We start from the raw sequence: 17651 nt of genomic DNA on the forward strand, positions 1-17651 counted from the left end.
GTGGGTAGTGGGTGTCAGGTAAAAAAAGCCCTCACTCAGGTGTTTCCAGAGACTTGTAACCATCTGTGTGCACTCACGCGTCATTCGCTTTTGGGGCCACGTGTCCGGGTACAGACCACCTTGGCCACACGAAGGACTTTCTGAATTCCAGGCCAAAGAGTCCTGTCTGATAAGTTCCAGGCCCTTTACTCTTGGGTGGGTGGTCACCAAGCTCCCAGCTTCTGAGTGGGACGCCACAGTTCACCGGGAGAATCTCTAGTCTGGACACTCGGAAGAACAAGGCGGAGGTCAAACCTGGTCCTCAGAAAGGCTCTGGCAGGTTCTCCCCGAGGTGACGGGTGAGACAGAAGGTAACGTTTCTCAAAGTCTGTCCGAGCCCATCCATGTCACCGTCTCCCAGGGGGCGGGGTGCGCACTAAAAATGCAACTCCTGGGCCATGTTCTAGAAATCCAGAATCTGGGGCCCTGGGGCTGGGCCCCAGCATCAGCATTTTGAAGTCAGTCCCCTTAGGAGCTTCTTCTGCTTAATGTAAAAATTCTCTCTTGGGAGGAGATGCTATTTAGTTTCTGTCAAAGAAATTCATCTCTACTATAAAATTTCCAGGATGAGTTTAATGTGGCGCTTCTCAGCCTCAACACATGAGACCCTTTGGGCCAGAGGTTCTTGGTCTGGGGAGGGAGGGCTGTCCTGTGCACTGTAGGCTGTTTAACGCGAGCTACCGGTAGAATCCTACAGCTGTGACAACCAAACATATAAAAATGTCTTCAGACAGGGCCAGTGTCCCTTAGAGGGGAAAAAAATCCCCCCTCAAAAGGAATGAAATCCTTATGGAATCTAACCTGAGTCCCGCGTGCTGCGTGGACCTTACCAAGTTTGGGGCAACGTCCAGGCCGGGCTCTGGCCACAGGGCCCTGGCCCTGGGCACCACTTTCCAGCCCAGATGGGGCTGAAGCCAGTCAGGGGGTCACTCTGTCCTGGTGGAAATGCCGAGCCAGCCCCTCTAGCGCCCCCCTCACCACCCCTGCCGCTCCCAGGCATCCTCCCTGTTCCTGCCCTGGTGGGGACGGTGACGACGACGGTCCCTCAGGGGTGGGGACACTGCAGGCAGGACTGTGAAGGGGCGGAGCTCGCACAAGGCTGCCCCTGCCCGCGGAGCAGATGAGGCCTCAGGGAGAGGGCGTGTGGGGAAGAATTCTTCTCTGGTGAAAAATACGAAGTTTATTTTCGTGCTTATTCTAAAGTAAACATGGTCATGGCAAATCTGGTTCAAGTACAAGAAAACAGAAATCTAGAGAAGAAGTCAGTCACTTCCACCGTGACACCGAGGGGGCTCCCGGCCCCACCGGCCTGGCCAGTGTGCGGGGGTGGGGGGTGCCACGAGGACAGAACACTCGACCGAGGACAATAACAGGCATTCAGGGTTCCCGGTTCAACGTCTGCTTTATTTGGGTCCGGGTGCCCAGAGGCTTGGGGCAGCTGATGGTCTCCCTGCCCCGCCCCCCTTCAGGAACACGCTCCCAGGATGGAATATCAAAACTCGTCTTTTGTGTCAAAATGGGGCTGGTCTTCGGGCTTGAAGTCCAGGTTGGGGCTGCCGTCCTCGTTGAGAATCCTCCGGGCCGTGTAGCCCACGATGGGGTACTTGGCTTTGTACACTTTGGTGAAGACGTCGTCTAGGGATTTTAGCTCCTCGGCCGTGAGGCCCGTCTTGGGGAGAAAAGCCCAAGCGACACGGGGGGGGGGGGGGGGGGGGTGGGATGGGTGAGTCACGCCTTGCCCTGGACTCTCACCACCCCGCCCCCCCCTGCCCCCACACCCCTAATGCCGGCGAAAACGTACCTCAACTAACCAACCAACTTTTCAAGAACCAACCCTGTGTCGGGGGATGGTGGGGCGGGAGCCACTTGCTGTTTGACTGATGTGGGAATTCAAGACTCCAGGGCCTGGAGGCCGGGTGGGGTACGCTCTACGCAGTCTGCACCCACCTCCTTTTCCCGGCCCTCTGACCTCTCCCAGGACAGAGTCATACACCCTCCCCCTTCCTTGGCTCCTGTAATGTTGTGGTTTGTGAGTCTGACTCATCGGAGCACAGCTGGGTGAATGCCGGCCCCCCTGCTGGGATGTCTGAGGCCCTCGACTGGCTCCTGTCAATGCTGTTTGCTCATCCACAGGAGCACGAGCACGGGGCACTCTGCTTCTCAACCCTGTGCCTGCCCACAGCGGCCTGGGGAATGGGTGTCCGAGACCAACAGCAAACCTACGAGCCTGGGGGTGGCGGGTGCGGACTGCAAGGGGGATGGGCTGCCCAGGCAGGCTGGAGCCAAACTGCGGAGGTCCCGAGTTCAACGGGAGCTTGGACGTGACTCTGTAGGTACTGGGGAGTCTGGGAGGTTGCTGAGTAGAGCGGCATAGTAAGATCTCTACTTCAAGAAAACAGTTGGCCGCACTGAGTGGACGGAAGATCAACAGGCTAATTAGGAAGCTTTGCTATTGCCCAGGTGAAAAAGGCCATGGCCAAGGCAGGTGGGACATTGTGACAAAGGCTCATAATCTGGCTCACAGTGTCATGGGTGAGGTCTGCGGGGTCGAGAGACATCTTGGCCACCCCTCTGGTGGAGTCCTTCCCAGTCAAGGCATTGTAGGGGGCTCCTCGCCCATAAAACTCTGCAGTGGAGAAGAAGGGAGAGGACGTGAGTGGGGACGTGCACGCCAAGCAGCAAGGAGACTGTCTGTGGCGGGGGAGGGGGCTTCTGAGCCCAGTCCGGGGCTGCCGAAGCCTCCAGGCCCAAGGAGAGGGGAAGCAGAGAAGACATGGAGCCCAATAAGCCAGCCCCTGCCATCAGTCTGGGTTCCACTAATGCAGACTTTGGAATAAGTCACACATGCTGGACCGAAAGGTGATTTTTAAAAAATACGGAATGAAAACAATCTCTTAAAAATATTTAAAATGCAAACAGGAAGAATGTTCAGTCTTCTTAAATGTTGGTGGCAGCCAAGTCTATTCGGTTCAGCATCTTTTGTTTGGTATCAGGTAACAATGAACCATAACAAAACTGCCATGATATCATCGGTAATTACCACTAGAGAAACCATGAAGTGACATTAAAATGTTCTGTCATGTTCTGTCATCCCAACACCTTGCAAAGCAACACTTTTCCTCTCACTGCTTCAGCCATGGTAAAAACATCAAGTTGGAATTTGATGACATAGGCAGCCGGGAGCCATGGAGGGCTTTTGAGCAGGAGCATGACAGCATTAGAAAACCACTGTGGAAGTACAGCACGGACGAAGAATGTTAGCTCCGTCCGAGGGAAAAGGACCTGGCCAGTGTCCCCTCACTTTGTTCACACATCCAGTGCCCGCTCTGGCTGCCGAGCTCCCCAGAAGTAAGGATTCATAAAGCCGAGCCACTTACCCTTTCCAGAAGTGACATCAAACACCACTCCTTTCACTGCCATGTAGATGGGCTGATCCTCCTAGAAAGCAGGAGAGAAGCTGTTGAAGGAAGCCCAAGATCTCCGCTCCTCCTGCCCAAGCTGGCCGCATCCCTTCCTACCACAGGCTGTGCAGACAGCAGCGGCGGAAGGTACAAAGCGGCCATCCCTGAGCCAGTCCTCAGCCAGCTCGTCCCATCAGGAGCTTGCCCCTGCCTGCCCAATGTCACGTCCACTCACAAACTTAGGAAAAGTGACAAAGTATCATGACAAGCCCATGGCAATACCTTTCTGTGAAAAAAAGAAAGAAAGAAAGAAAGAAAATCCCAGGGACCGAAGCAAATCTACATAGATAAAAATTCAAAGTACGTTAAATGGTGAATTTTTAAAATCAGCCCAAATCTCCTTTCATCTTGGTTAATGTACTTACATGGATGCAATCAGTATAAATGATCGATTTTATATTTTGCTTCTTACAAGTAATATTGCTTTATATAAACATTCCCACGTATTGAAATAACCAAACTGGTTGTCACTAACACAGCGCTATTTTATATTAGCGATACTGTGTACCTGTTGGTTTGGCTCTTCTTCTATTTTGGGTATTTGGGCTCTTTCCAATTCTTTAAAACCATCAATGGCAGGATTATGAGTATCTTTCTATTAGCTACTTTATAATTTGGTGAGTTATGTTCCTGGACCAAAGTACATGAACAACATCATCACTTATTAAAAATGTAAGCAGTCTGTTCTTCAAAAAACCATTTACAGTGCTAGAAATACGCAAGCAATGCTGTCTCCCCAAAGTGCTCACAGTCTCATCGTATATTTTTTGCTATATTTACAGGGATAAAATGTTATCTTCAAATTCCTATCCCCTCCCACCACCACCACCAAAGAGAACAATGCAAAAACAGATGGCAAGAATTTCCTAACTACCATCAGGGTGGACTCGGGCTGCAGCAACTGGCACGTTCCAGGACACACAAGACCGGGCCTCCTTTGTCTCAGCCCCGTTGAGGGTATGGGGACACCAACCATTGGCTCCTAGGCCGGGGTGAAGGAGGCCGCTGCAGCCGGGTACACAGAAATCTCTAGATTTCCGAGGGCACACTGCTTGGTCTCCTCTAGGCATGGGCCTTAAGCTTCTTGCCCTTGTGGGACTTAAGGTCAAGTTTTCATGACTACATTTCACAGAGAGAGGAGCTGGGGCTCAGGGAAGGTAAGCAATTCGGCCGAGGAAGTGGATCTCACCATCACATAACTTCACAGGCCTCAGTTTCTCTGACCGTTAGGTATGGATAACACCCAATGACCTTGCAGGCACGCTGAAGGACACAGCGGAGGTGAGCACACAGTAGGCCCCACGCAGGAGCTCAGTGAGTGGTTGGTTATTAGTCTCTGTCACCTCCGGACAGACAGTCTCCAGAACTTCTGTTGACTTGGTGGGCATGTGCTCCACTTCAACCAAGAGTTATTTGATTTTAATTTTATTTATTTGACACAGTGGGGGAGAGAGAGAGTGGGAGAGAGAGAGCACGTGCACAAGCAGGGGGAGCTGCAGGCAGAGAGGGAGGGAAAAGCAGACTCCCCGCTGAGCAGAGACCCTACTCGGGGCTCAATCCCAAGACCCTGGGATCATGACCCGAGCTGAAGGCAGAGGCTTAATCAACTGAGCCACCCAGGTGCCCCTATTTTAAATTTTTTTTTAAAGATTTTTAAAAATAATCTCTACACCCATGTGGGGCTCGAACTCACCCCCAAGATCAAGAGTTGCACGCTCTACCTACTGAGTCAGCCAGGCACCCCAATATGGGTCATTTTAAAAAAGCATGGCTTAACCAGCCAGCAGCCTGCTTTTTTTTTTTTTTATACGGCCTTTCTTTCACTGTGATTATGTATTTCTTGACTTCAATAGCTTATCAAGTGGGGTAACATATTATTTCAATTTAAACACTATTTTAACAGTTATAATTTTACCCATGGCATTTGGTCATATTTTCCATCCTGATGCTTTTCCTTGAATATGTTACTCCTTCCTTGTGTGCAAAGAGGCATAGAAACGTGACATTCACGTACATAAACTAGAACCACGGGCATCTTTTCACTAACACCCTCAAGTCCAACAGTTAAATATTTGTCTCCTCATGAAATCATACATTGAAGGTGTCGGGGCAAAGAAGATGTCCCAGCAAAAGGGCAGAAAGGAATGTTGTTACAGGCATTCCAGAGAGAGGAATGGCCTTATCGGTGAACTGTCCAGTGCACTGGGAGTGGGGCTGGGGGGTCGTTGCAGGCCTGTGGAGCTGGGAGTCCCCTGGCAGCAGAGCAGTGGGCACGGTTTCCAGGCCCCGGGGGGAACTCAGATAACTGAGAAGACAGAGGGTGAGTGGAGTCTTGCAGAAATGCAGACTCCGAAATACAAATGTCCCTGGAGACAGATAAAGACACACATGCTCCGCACCCTCTCATCCGCCTGGAAGGATGCTTCATTTTTTTCATCCACGCAGCAGGTCTGCAGTAACAGCGGGAGGTCTGCCTTTTTCCAAGAGCCCACAGGAGGAGTCACCTCAAGTCAAACAGACCTGGGTTTGAGCCACGGCTTATGAGCTGTGTTGCCTTGGGCAAATTACTTAACCTCTCTGTGCCGCAGTTTCCCCCTCTGTAATAAGATAATAAGAGTATCCACTTACCAGGCTGTTGTGAGGATTAACCAAGGCAAGAGACAGGAAGCACTTCGCAGTTTGTTAGTTACCCAGATCCTTAATCTAGATTTTGACAGACAAAAAAATGTACTTTCCAAGTGACAGATAAGGATTCTAGAGGCATTTGAAGTTAAAGCTGAAAGGGCCTTGAAGATTATCCAACACCTTCATTTTTCCAGATGCAGCTCTCCAGGCCTGGGAGTTAGGAGACTTGCCCCGAGTCCCATTGGGAATTAGAGCAGTCTCTGGAGCCTTAGAACCTAAGTTCATTCCACTCCCTGGCCATGCCCCATCAGGGGCCTCACAGCACGAAGACAGCGCACTTGCCTGGGACCAGGTCAGGGTGAGGAGAGCCTGGGCAATTCATCCACAAGACTCAGGACCACCAGTGAGGCACGGAGTGGGTCAGAGGCACCCAGATGGACAGGAACCAGGGGAGCCCCTGCATGAATGAGACCTCGCCTTTCTCCTCAGGGCCTGGGCTTGCCTCACCATCTGGCCCTCCTCCCCGCCTGCTGTCAAGCAGGGCCAGGAGAGGGCCCCGAGAACAACCACGGAAGAGCAGACGAGGCAGCAGGGTGAAGAGAGGGAGGGAGAAGCCTGGAGCCTGGGTACAGGCAGGAAGGCGGGCCCCTGAGCCTTCAACCTCGCCCTTGAACCAGGGGCCAAGGACAGAGCCAAAGGTCCTCATTTGTAAAGAGGAAAACTGCTGCGGATGTTTCCTTCTGCAGAAATAACGGGGCCCCCTCGAGGATCCGAGGCCAGGCTCTTTTCTGACCGCCGTGGCATCGGTAACCTATTAGTGGATTGTGGATTCACTTAGTGACTTACTAACCAATTTTTTTAATGAAGTAGAAAAGGAAAAGTTTAAAATAGAACAGAAAATAGAAAATGCCGGTGTGCATCACACGTCCTAAGAAGAAGCACTGTTTGACAGAACTTTTGCTGTGTGCGTGTGTCCTAGGGGACGGTGCAGAAAGTACACGCTGACACAGACAGCCGTCTACAAGCCGTCACTCGACCGCACGGTTAGAGAGGGCGGTTTCCCCTCCTTACTTTCCAGCCTCCAGAAAGAATGATCTTTCTGGAGAAAGTACAGTCCTACCCCTCACTATCATTCAGTTTTAGAAAAGCAGAAAACAAATGTCACCCTGTCACCTCCCGACCTTAGCATAGATTTCCGAGGACAGCTGGTGCTGAGCACAGACCAATTCCATCTACGAAGAATGACCGTGAAGCCTAGGGGGCCTCGGCCAGCTCAGGGTCCAGAGTTACGCCAAATAAACTCCCACAGCCAAACCACATTTCCTGGCATGCTTGCACGCTGGTATCTTCTTAGAACCGGTACCCCCGTGGGGCCGGTCACTGCCTGGCACGGTTCTAGGACTGTGCAAGGACGGAGAGGGGTGCTCTTGGTAGTTGCTTTTCCTTGTTCAGGCCTGAGGGAGCAGTGCCTGGTTCACCTCGATGACTCCTCGCTGTGTAACCTTGGGCAAGTTACTTAACCTCGCCATGCCTCCTTCCTCCACTGACAAATGAGTTAACAGCCCCTCCCTCGTGAGGCTGTGGTGGTCATTAAATGAGCTGGTGCTTTAAAGTGGTTAGGATCGGGGCGCCTGGGTGGCTCAGTGGGTTAAGCCTCTGTCTTCAGCTCGGGTCATGATCTCAGGGTCCTGGGCATCGGGCTCTCTGCTCAGCAGGGAGCCTGCTTCCCCACCCCCTTCCTCTGCCTGCCTCTCTGCCTACTTGTGATCTCTTGTCTGTCAAATAAACAAAATCTTTAAAAAATAATACATAAATAAAGTGGTTAGGATAGTGACTGACAGAGCTGGCGCCATCTGGTCCCAGGCCCAGAAATCAGGTGGGGCTGGGGGCAGGCAGGGTGACCTTCTCTGCCCTTGGTATCCTCCCATGCAGTGAAGGTGGAAAACACATTTTCTGGGGCGCCTGGGTGGCTCAGTGGGTTAAGCTGCTGCCTTTGGCTCTGGTCATGATCTCGGGGTACTGGGATCGAGTCCCGCATCGGGCTCTCTGCTCAGCAGGGAGCCTGCTTCCCTCTCTCTCTCTCTGCCTGCCTCTCTATCTACTTGTGACCTCTCTCTGCCAAATAAATAAATAAAATAAAAAAAAAAAAAGAAAACACATTTTCTGAGGATGGCAAAAATCGTGTTGCACTTGGAGGGTGGAGGATGACATCCGCTCTGAACCAAGGTGAATCTTCAACTTCACCTCGTCTTCCCTATGGGGGTCCGAGGCAGCACCCCGTAATCAACTCTATGAACACTTCCACAGGAAAGCATGAACATGAGTATTCACACTAAGTACAACCCATGGAGATTATAAACAGACTCGTGTCGGTGCTGGCAAGGTTCTGTCACCAAAGGAGTTCAGAGCAGGTTGGGTTTTGCTATTAAATGACTTACTTTAAAAAAAAAAAAAAAAAAAAAGACCTCGTGGGGCACCTGGCTGGCTCTGTGGGTAGAGCACGCAACTCTTAATCTTGGGTTTGCAAATTCAAACCCCACGTTGGGCACAGAGATTACTTAAAAATAAAATCTTAAAAAAAAAAAAAAAAAACCTCTTCTGGGTTCAGAGCTTGATTTTTGAATGCGTAAGAGGATTATGGACCTGTTACACTACCTCTTGCTTATAACTTCAGTAATAAGCTAACAAAAGTAGCAGCTAAGATTTATAATGGCTTACTACACTAAGATTACTGCAGGCCTATCCTCCTTTGCGTACCACCATCTCATTTAATCATCACACAATCCCTACATAGATTAGGCACTCTTGTGTTGGCCATTGTCATGGTCAATTTTACGTGCCAACTTTGATCAATTACAGTATCTGGGTGTCGGTATGAAGATACTGTGTGGATGTGATTAACATCTATAATCAGCTGACTCCATATAAAGGAGATGATCCTGAATAATCTGGGTGGGCCTAGCTGCATCAGTTGAAAGGCCTTGGGAACAGAATTAAGGTTTCCCTGTAGAAGAAGAAATTCCTCGGGTGGGCTGGGGCATCAGCAACTGCCCAGGGGTTTCTGGCCTGCTCTATGGACTTCAGACTTGCCTGACCGGTGCCCATGATCACAAAAACCAATTCCTTGCAATAAGCCAAATATGTTATCTTCTACTGTTTCTGTTTCAGGTGGACCCCTGACTGATAAAAGCATCTTATAGCTGCAAAGACTCCGCAGCCCGAAGAACAGGGAGTCGTAGGCAGGCATGATCCAAAGGTACCGTAACTAACTCGGGTACCGTATAATGAATGTCTCATCAACAGTGACACTCCTGAGAGTGAAGGGGGTGCTATTAGTAATTCTTCCCAGACAACAGGCACAAACCAGAACCTTCTAGGGTGGCTCAAAGAACAGCACGGCTCTACTCAGCTGTATTCAACGGCCCCTCTTCTACCTGACCTTCGTCCTCTCTCTGCCTATTGACGCCCAAAACATTTCTCTCCTTACCCTGTTCCCACCTCAAGCTTCCCTCTTTCCTTCCCTTAGTTAAGTATCAGTAATGTCAGCATAAAAACAAAACAAAACAAAAAAAAAAAAACCAAAAACAAAAACAAACCACCCAGGGTCTCTTCTCTGTCCTCATCCTGCAGCCCCTGGAGCTGTGGCTACAAGTACCCTCGACCTTGAACTCTCTCTTCTCTTGGGTTCTGTGCTGAGGGTCTCCAAGTTCACCCCCATGTTTCAAGATTGACTTTGAGGACTCACAGAACTCAGCATACAGTTGTACTCAGAGCTCATGTATGACAACTGTACAGAAGGATACGAGATCGTAAGGGAAAAGGACACAGGCAGAGTCTAGAGGAATCCAGGGGTGGATTTCCCCATGCTCAGTCTCTCCCGTGAAGGGTCACATGCAGAGCTCTTCCACCAGCAACACAATGCAGCACCACGTGCACGATGTTTCTGCCCAAAACATTAGTCTCTACCCATGAGAGACTCAGAGCCCAAGGTTTTTACTCGCAGCTGGCCATGTAGGCCCCCTCTGCCCAGCAATGTTCAACATAAATACACTGTATAAAGAGCCCAGAGTGAGACATCCTCATCTGTTAGGGAAGTGTGGAACACCCTGGAATTCCAGACATCAGCCAACAGCCACTCTTGCCAGTGGCCTTCCTAAGGAGAGTAGGCCTGTTACGTTAACTCTTTCCTGCAACGATTCCTGGATCCTGTACGTCATCTGGTTCCCTGCTTCCCTTAACATCTAGTCACATCCCTGTCTCCCTCCCTGTCATCCCTCCTCCCTCCCTGTCTTCCCTCCACTCAGGCTTCTAACCAACGTCTTTATACAGAGATATTCAAACTAGCCATTACTGCCTAAGGGCCAAGTTTCTGACCACCCTACCCCGTCCCCCCTTTCAAACCTGGTCTATTTAAGGCAAGCTAACTTGAGGTTAGGGATCCCAGGCTGGAAGTTTTTAACAAGAGGACATTGGTCCCTTCCTCGTTCTGCCCCTAACTGGCACATGCCTCAGTTTCCCCGTGTGTAAAAGCAGGATGTCGGTTCCTATCAACGCTGACATGCTATGATTGGGTGATCTCCCCATCAAACGTTCCCCCCTTTCTTCCCGGATTGGCCCCACTATGGCCCTTCTACCGGGGAGTGCAGCATCTTCCCAGGCTTCGCAGGCATCACACTGGACCCCAGCAGCCCAAAGGCACGGGGGACTGTGAGGAGTTTCCTAGACGCCTCCAGATTACTGACCGATGTGGGTGTGTCGGGGGGGGGAGGGTGTCTTTGTCTTTAACCTCCGGTCTCCCCCTCTGCTCTTTCCCCAGCTCCTGCTCAGCTGAGAGCACAGGCAGTAAAAGTGGGTTTGAGGTCGGGGCAGGAAGTGCAGGGAAGCCTGGATCATCCCTGGGTCGGCCCCACAGGTTTTACTTCCCCCTCCCTCCCCCGCCACTCACTGCACAGAGGAGGCGGAAGGGTCGGCCCCCAGCTGATGCTAACATTATCCCCTCCAAAGTTCCGAGGTTCCTGGGGCCGATCACCAGCCGAAACGCATCTCAGGGGAGCAGCTCGCCGGAGAGCAGGCAGGGGGCAGCGCGGGCACGGGGCGTGCGGGCTCGGGGCCGGGGCTAAGTCTGCGCAGCCCCGACTCGGACAGACTCCCCGGGTCCCTGCGCGGCCTTCCGTCCGGAAGGAGGAAACCCGCAGGCCGGGGGTCCAGCTCGGAGCCCCCGCCTCCCCCGCGGCCTCCCGTCCGCTCACCTCCTCCCCGCCGTAGCGGGCCAGCTCCTCCTCCGTGAAGAGCCTCACCGGGGGGCCAGGCTCGGCGGGGCGCGGCTCCTGCCCGGCCCAGGCTTCCGGGGGCCCCGGGGCCAGCGCCAGGAGCAGGGCCAGCGCAGCCAGCCGCCTCAACCGCCGCCGGGACGCGTGGCCCGCCATGGTGCGCGCGCCGAGCAGGGCCGGGTGGCCTGGGCGGCCTGGGCGGCGAGGTGGCCTGAGCGCGCTCCCGCCCCGTATCCCCGGAACCCCGCCCCCCCCCTCCCCCGCCGCGCGCGCCGCCCTCCCCGCCGCTGCGCCCTCGGGACCGCGCAGCTGGAGCTCCCGACTCCGCTGCCGGGGACTGGAGGCTGTGCGGAGAGCGACCTACGTGACAGTAGTTGTTGAGTAGGTACGTGGGTGACACAGCCCCACACTCCAGCACCTAGGAGGATGTATTTGCACACCAGGACCCCAGCTTTATTCAGTGGGGCTGGCTCAGTCGTGGAGCATGCCACTCTTGATGGGGGCTTGAGGCGGGGAGTGTAAGTTTGTTCCAGCCCCGCATTGGGGTGTAGAGAGTTACTTAAAAATCTTTTTAAAAGTTCCCTTTTACTTCTGGCTGATTTCTCTTCCTTTCCAGTTATGTCCCCAAGGGGATTTTTGCAAAGGGTAGGGCGTGGCGCGGATCTGCACTGAAATAATAAGGGCTAGCATTTGTGTGACGACTCCTTCATTAATTTATAAAACAAATACTTTTTGAGGACCTCCCGTAGCAGGTTACTGGGAACACATCGCTGAACAAGGCATCAGCGTCCACATGGAGTTTACATCCCATGGGCTTGTATGGATGAAATGGACAAGAATGAGATACAGACGTTGCTGTTGGGAGAAAAAGCAGGGCGAAGGACAGGGAGCATTAGGGGGGCTGCAGTTTTAAATGGGCTGACCAGCGGCTCCTGGTTGGCTCCGTGGTTTGAGAGTCGGACTCAGAGCCAGTTCGGGTGGGGATCTCATGGGTCCTCCAAGAGCCGCAGTTGGGTCTCGGTAGGCAGTCTGCTTGAGACTCCCTCCCTCTGTCCTTCCCCCTGCTTGTGCTTTCTCTTTCTCTCTCCCTAGAAAAAATAGATAAATCTTACAAAACAAAGAAACAAACAGGGTGACCAGGGAAGGTCCCACTGAGAAGGTATTTGTATAAAGGGGGTAAGGGAGGTAGCCGAGGGGGAGGACGTTCTTTGCAAAGGGGAAGACAGGTGCATACATGTGGAGGAAAGGCAGTGTTCCGCTTACTGGAGAAACAGTGGGAAGGAAGAGGTGAGGGAGATGAGGTCTGGGAGGTCAGGGGGTAAAGGGAATGGAGGTGGGGTGAGGGGCAGGTCTCTTGGGGCCTCACAGCTCACTTTTAAAGGATTTTGCCTTTTACACTTACTGAATAGAGGAGAGGAACAAGTTAAAATGTTAGTGGAATGACTCTGTGGTGTTGAGGACAGACTAAAACAGGGAGCCCCTGCAGTAATCCAGTTATCCAGGCGAGAGGTGATGGTGGCTTGTGCCGGAGTGCTAGCCATGCAGGTGATGAATAGAGTAGGGGGTCTCAGATGTGTTTCGAAGGTGTGGCTGGCAGGATTTGCTGACCACTGAGAGGAGACGTGTGGTCAGGGAGACAGAACAGAGTCCAGGATGACCCAGAGGATTTTGGCTTTGGTAACCATAAGGATGGATTTGCCACTTGCTAAGATAAGGAGAGATGGTGATAAGAGCAGGTCTGGGGGGAGAGGCTCAAGACCAGGCTTGGTGGGTTCGAGAACACATAGATATCAAAGTGGTATCAGATTGACAGTTGGCTATAGGAGTCTGGATTTGAAGGAAGAGTTCCAGGCGAGAGATGTAAATCATGGAATCTTTGGCATGTAGGTTGTATTTAAAGCCACAGAATGGGGGCACATGGATGGCTCCGTCGTTTAAGCATCTGCCTTCGGCTCAGGTCATAATCCCAGGGTGCTAGGATCGAGCCCCACATTGGGCCCAGCATCAGTCTCCCTGCTCCTCAGGGAGTCTGCTTCTCTGTCCTCTGGCCCTCCACCCCTGTTCATGTGCTCTTTCTCTCCCTCACTCTGCTCTCTCTCCGAAATAAGTAAAATCTTTTTTTTTTAAGATTTTATTTATTTATTTGACAGACAGAGATCACAAGCAGACACAGAGAGGCAGGCAGAGAAGAGAGAGAGGAGGAAGCAGGCTCCCCACTGAGCAGAGAGCCCGATGACGGACTCGATCCCAGGACCCTGAGATCATGACCTGAGCGGAAGGCAGAGGCTTTAACCCACTGAGCCACCCAGGCGCCCCTGAAATGAGTAAAATCTTTTAAAAAAAGAAAAAACTTAAAAAAAAATAATAAAGCCACAAAATAGTTGAGCTCATCAGGGTCATGCACGTGGATAGGAAGGTGGAGGGACCAAGGACTGAGTGCTTGGGTCCTGCAAACATTTTGTGGCTGCGAGTACTGGCAAAAGAAACCAAACCATGTACAAGCCCGACTCAGCACTTTCACGCGTATTAACTCATTTGGTCCTTGCTCTCACTCTATGAAGAAACAGTGTCACTGCCCGTTTTTACAGATAATGAAACTGAAGTGCAGAGACCTTAAATACCTTGCTCAAGGTCACAGGGGGGTGGTAGAGCCAAGATTGAAGCCCAGGTCCCCTCCCAGCATCTCCCCTTAGCCCTCAGGCTACACCTTCCATCAGTGACCATATCAAATGCTCATACATTTCATCCAAGCAACAGAATGAACTTCTCATGCAGAGCAACCCGAACAGGATCTGTCACCAGCCCTCCGAATCTCAGTTTTCATGTTAGTAACACACCAGGCTGCCTCCATGATGGAATTGTGCCGAAACCAAAAATGATCACGGATGTGAGAGTCTGTGTAAGCTGTTCCGTGCAGAATCTGTGTCCCGTGGGTCGCAGGATCTCCAGGTTAGGAGAGGTCCTTCTAAGCCCTCGAATAGAGTATCATCCCCGTCATGATGCAGCACGTTCTTTAATAACATCCCTGACCTATAGTGTGCTGCTTCTCTGAGCCCTTTCTCTCTCTACAGTTCCATGTGTTAGTAACTTCTTTGAGCCCAAAGACACTCCCTACAATTTCTACTCACCAGATCTCCCTTCCTCTCCCGGAGACACCGAGTATGAATCATGCTCACATGCCCTTGAATTTTTCTAGGCATTCCTCTGATTGCCCTTCCCTACTTGAACCCAGATTCATTTTCCCCAATGAATCAATCACCTGCAAGGAGAATAGAAATTATTCAAAGAGAAACAGAATAACTTTTAATAAGATAATTGGTTGCATGGGGGATGAAGGAGGCTGAGAAGAATCCCGGAGGTAATGAGAAGATTAGAAACAGCAGGAGAGTAACAACATCCTAGCCTTAGTAGGGAGGAGGAGGTGGTATTCAAAGTCTGGGGGCCTGGGTCCCTTAGCTGAAGCTAGAACCACAAAAAGCCTTTGCGTCAGGGGCTGGAGCCATCGAAGGGATGCTGCCAGGAACAGGGAGCAAAGAAAAGAAGAACCTTGGCTTCTCCCCTGCCCTGACCCCCTCTAATCTCCCAGCAGTGCTTCCTCTTGACTAAATTCAGTGGAAACCCAGCTACAGGCCTGTCGGCCCTATGTGAAAAGTTTTTGTTTTTTCTTTCACCTGTAAGCAGCAGGTGCAATGATTAAAGTCACCTTGGTTGGCAGCGGCATCATTGGGATCTCTCTTGCTGCCATAACAGGGCACTCTCCCTGTGTGTCTCTCTTCACGTCGTCTTGCATCTGTTGTAAGGACCTGAGTCATAATAGGTGAAGGGGTCACCTTACTTAGTATGACCTCATTTTATCTAACACCTCTGCAGCCGTCGATTTCCAAATGCGGTCCCATTCTGAGGTACCAAGTTAGGACTTCAACATACCTTTTTGAAGGACACAATTCAACCCAAAACAAGGATCTTTTGGAATCTAGATGGTAATTCAAACTGTGAAACTAAAGAGGAGCCCATTTCCCTAGCCCCTAGGGAGGGAGTTGAAGGGAGATCAGAGCCCTAGCTTGGGAATGCCATCTTGGAGAATTGAGGGGATGAGGAGAATCCAGCAAAGGAGGCTGAGAAAGAGCTTTGAGTGAGACGAGAGCCAAAGGGGAGGCATGTGGGGTCCTGGAGGCCAGAGGAGGAAAGTAGACAGTGAGGAGAGGATCAGCTGAGGCCAAGGCAGCTGACAGATCAAGAAAGGGGATAAAAAGCAAAACAAATGAATAAACAAAAAACAGAATCATACCTATAAGCACAGAGAACGAAATGATAGTTGCCAGAGAGGATGGACAAAATGGGGGAAGAGGAGTGGGAGAGGCAGTTATGGAACGAATGAGCCACCAGAATAAAAGGCACGGGAGAGAGAATATAATCAATGATCTCGTAATCGCACTGAATGGTGACAGATGGCAACTACACTTGTAAGCACAGCATAACCTATAAACTCGTTGAATCACTATGTTGTGCAGCTAAAAATAATGTAACCTTGTGTTACAACTATACCAAAAAAAAAAAAAAGCCAACTCATGAAAAAAAGAGGAGGATGGGGAAATGGACATCTGATTTGACAACTCTGAGGTCATTTGTGACCTTGACAACCGAATTTCGGTGGAGCGGAGAGGATGAAAGCCTGATTCGTGTGTGCTCATGAGAGAATGGGAGGAGAGGACTTGGGAACAGCTAGTACAGAAAATTCTATTTATGTGTTCATGGCTTCTCTGCTCTAGCATGGAAAAGCCAGAAGGGCAAGGACCTGGGAGTATCCCATTTGTTTCTGTGTCCCAGGGCCCAGTGCTGTATGTGTTAATACCATGTTAAATATATACTAGCATCTCCTTCAGATGCGGGACTCTGTAATTTTTCAGTTTGGTCCGAGCAACAAAGAGTAGAGAGGATCGATAGGGCTGGACTAGACTTTTCTGGTCTTTCAAGCTCTAAAATTCTATGATTGTGTGACCTGTTCTGTCCACCAGCCTCGCATTAACACAGCTAGGAATCTAAAGTGTTGTTTGTCGTCCTTTGAATTTGCAAGCAACTGTTAAATGACTGAAATAAGTGTTCCATTCATAAACTGAACATTGTTGAGTACCGACAATATATATGGTATATGTGCTATGTATATGGTCCCATTAAAGATGCAAGACCAGGGAACCCAGGGTGGGGGAGGATGGTCAGAAGAGGTGAGGGAGGCCTCCCTCCACTAATACTCTGGAGGTCCAGGGGGCTTTGATGTGGTTGGTGCTACTGTGGTTACTACTGAAGACAGAAGAGGCCCTGAGTGGCCTGCGTGCAGGGCCTCGCAGAGCTGCAGCTGCCCAGGACACAGAGCGGCATTCACCAAAGCATAAGTGACCTCTATTTGCCTCACCACTGATCAGCCCGGGGTGGCCACAGAGAATGGCAGTTCAGGCAGTGGGAGGAGGGGAAGATTCAGTCCACAGATCCACCCTGCTACAAGCCAGACACCGTATTCTCTACCACATCCAGGACGGGAGAGGCTTTTGCTGCGGGGGAACAGCACTTTTGTTTTTTGCTGCATGATCTGTAGGCTCTCAGTAAGGCCCTGTGAGCAGGGCAGGGTTTAGGCATAGATAGGAGGGCCCAGGGTATTAACCAGATCTTCGGGAGGTGCACGTCAGGGCTCAGCTGGTCAAGCACCTGCCTTCAGCTCAAGTCCTGATCCTGGGGCTTTAGGATCGAGCCCTGCTTTGGGCTTCCTGCCTGAGAGGAGCCTGCTTCTCCCTCTGCCCATCCGCCCTGCTTCTGCTCTCTCTCTCAAATAAATAAAATCTTAAAAACAAAACCAAAACAAACAAAAACCTGTGGGAGCCAGGACAAAAACCTAGACATCCTGACTCCAACTGTCTGCCCTAGGAATAATGGAAAGTGTTTGGATTCTGTAGTCTGTTCCTGGATTAAATAATATTCATTTCAAAACAAAACAAAACAAGGGCGCCTGGGTGGCTCAGTGGTTTAAGCCGCTGCCTTCGGCTCAGGTCATGATCTCAGGGTCCTGGGATCGAGTCCTGCATCGGGCTCTCTGCTCAGCAGGGAGCCTGCTTCCCTCTCTCTCTCTGCCTGCCTCTCTATCTACTTGTGATCTCTCTCTGTCAAATAAATAAATAAAATCTTAAAAAACAAAACAAAACGAAACAAAACAAAAAACCCTTTATGACTGCCTTGCCCAAATCCTTTCCGAAACAAGGTACCTCAA

General features: G+C 51.0%; 1 protein-coding gene across 1 annotated transcript; it reads right to left on the minus strand.

Moving 5' to 3' along the window:
• Nucleotides 1-1203: 1203 nt before the first annotated feature.
• On the minus strand, nucleotides 1204-11628 carry NENF (neudesin neurotrophic factor). Its single transcript, XM_045983294.1, has 4 exons — nucleotides 11375-11628; nucleotides 3417-3477; nucleotides 2562-2665; nucleotides 1204-1708 (listed from the first exon to the last, which is right to left on the minus strand). Exons 1-4 carry the CDS (start codon nucleotides 11549-11551, stop codon nucleotides 1532-1534), a joined length of 519 nt encoding a protein of 172 aa, XP_045839250.1. The 5' UTR covers nucleotides 11552-11628; the 3' UTR covers nucleotides 1204-1531.
• Nucleotides 11629-17651: the final 6023 nt, after the last annotated feature.

The sequence above is a fragment of the Meles meles genome, chromosome 17, assembly GCF_922984935.1.
Source record: "Meles meles chromosome 17, mMelMel3.1 paternal haplotype, whole genome shotgun sequence".
NCBI classification, from domain to species: Eukaryota; Metazoa; Chordata; class Mammalia; order Carnivora; family Mustelidae; genus Meles; species Meles meles.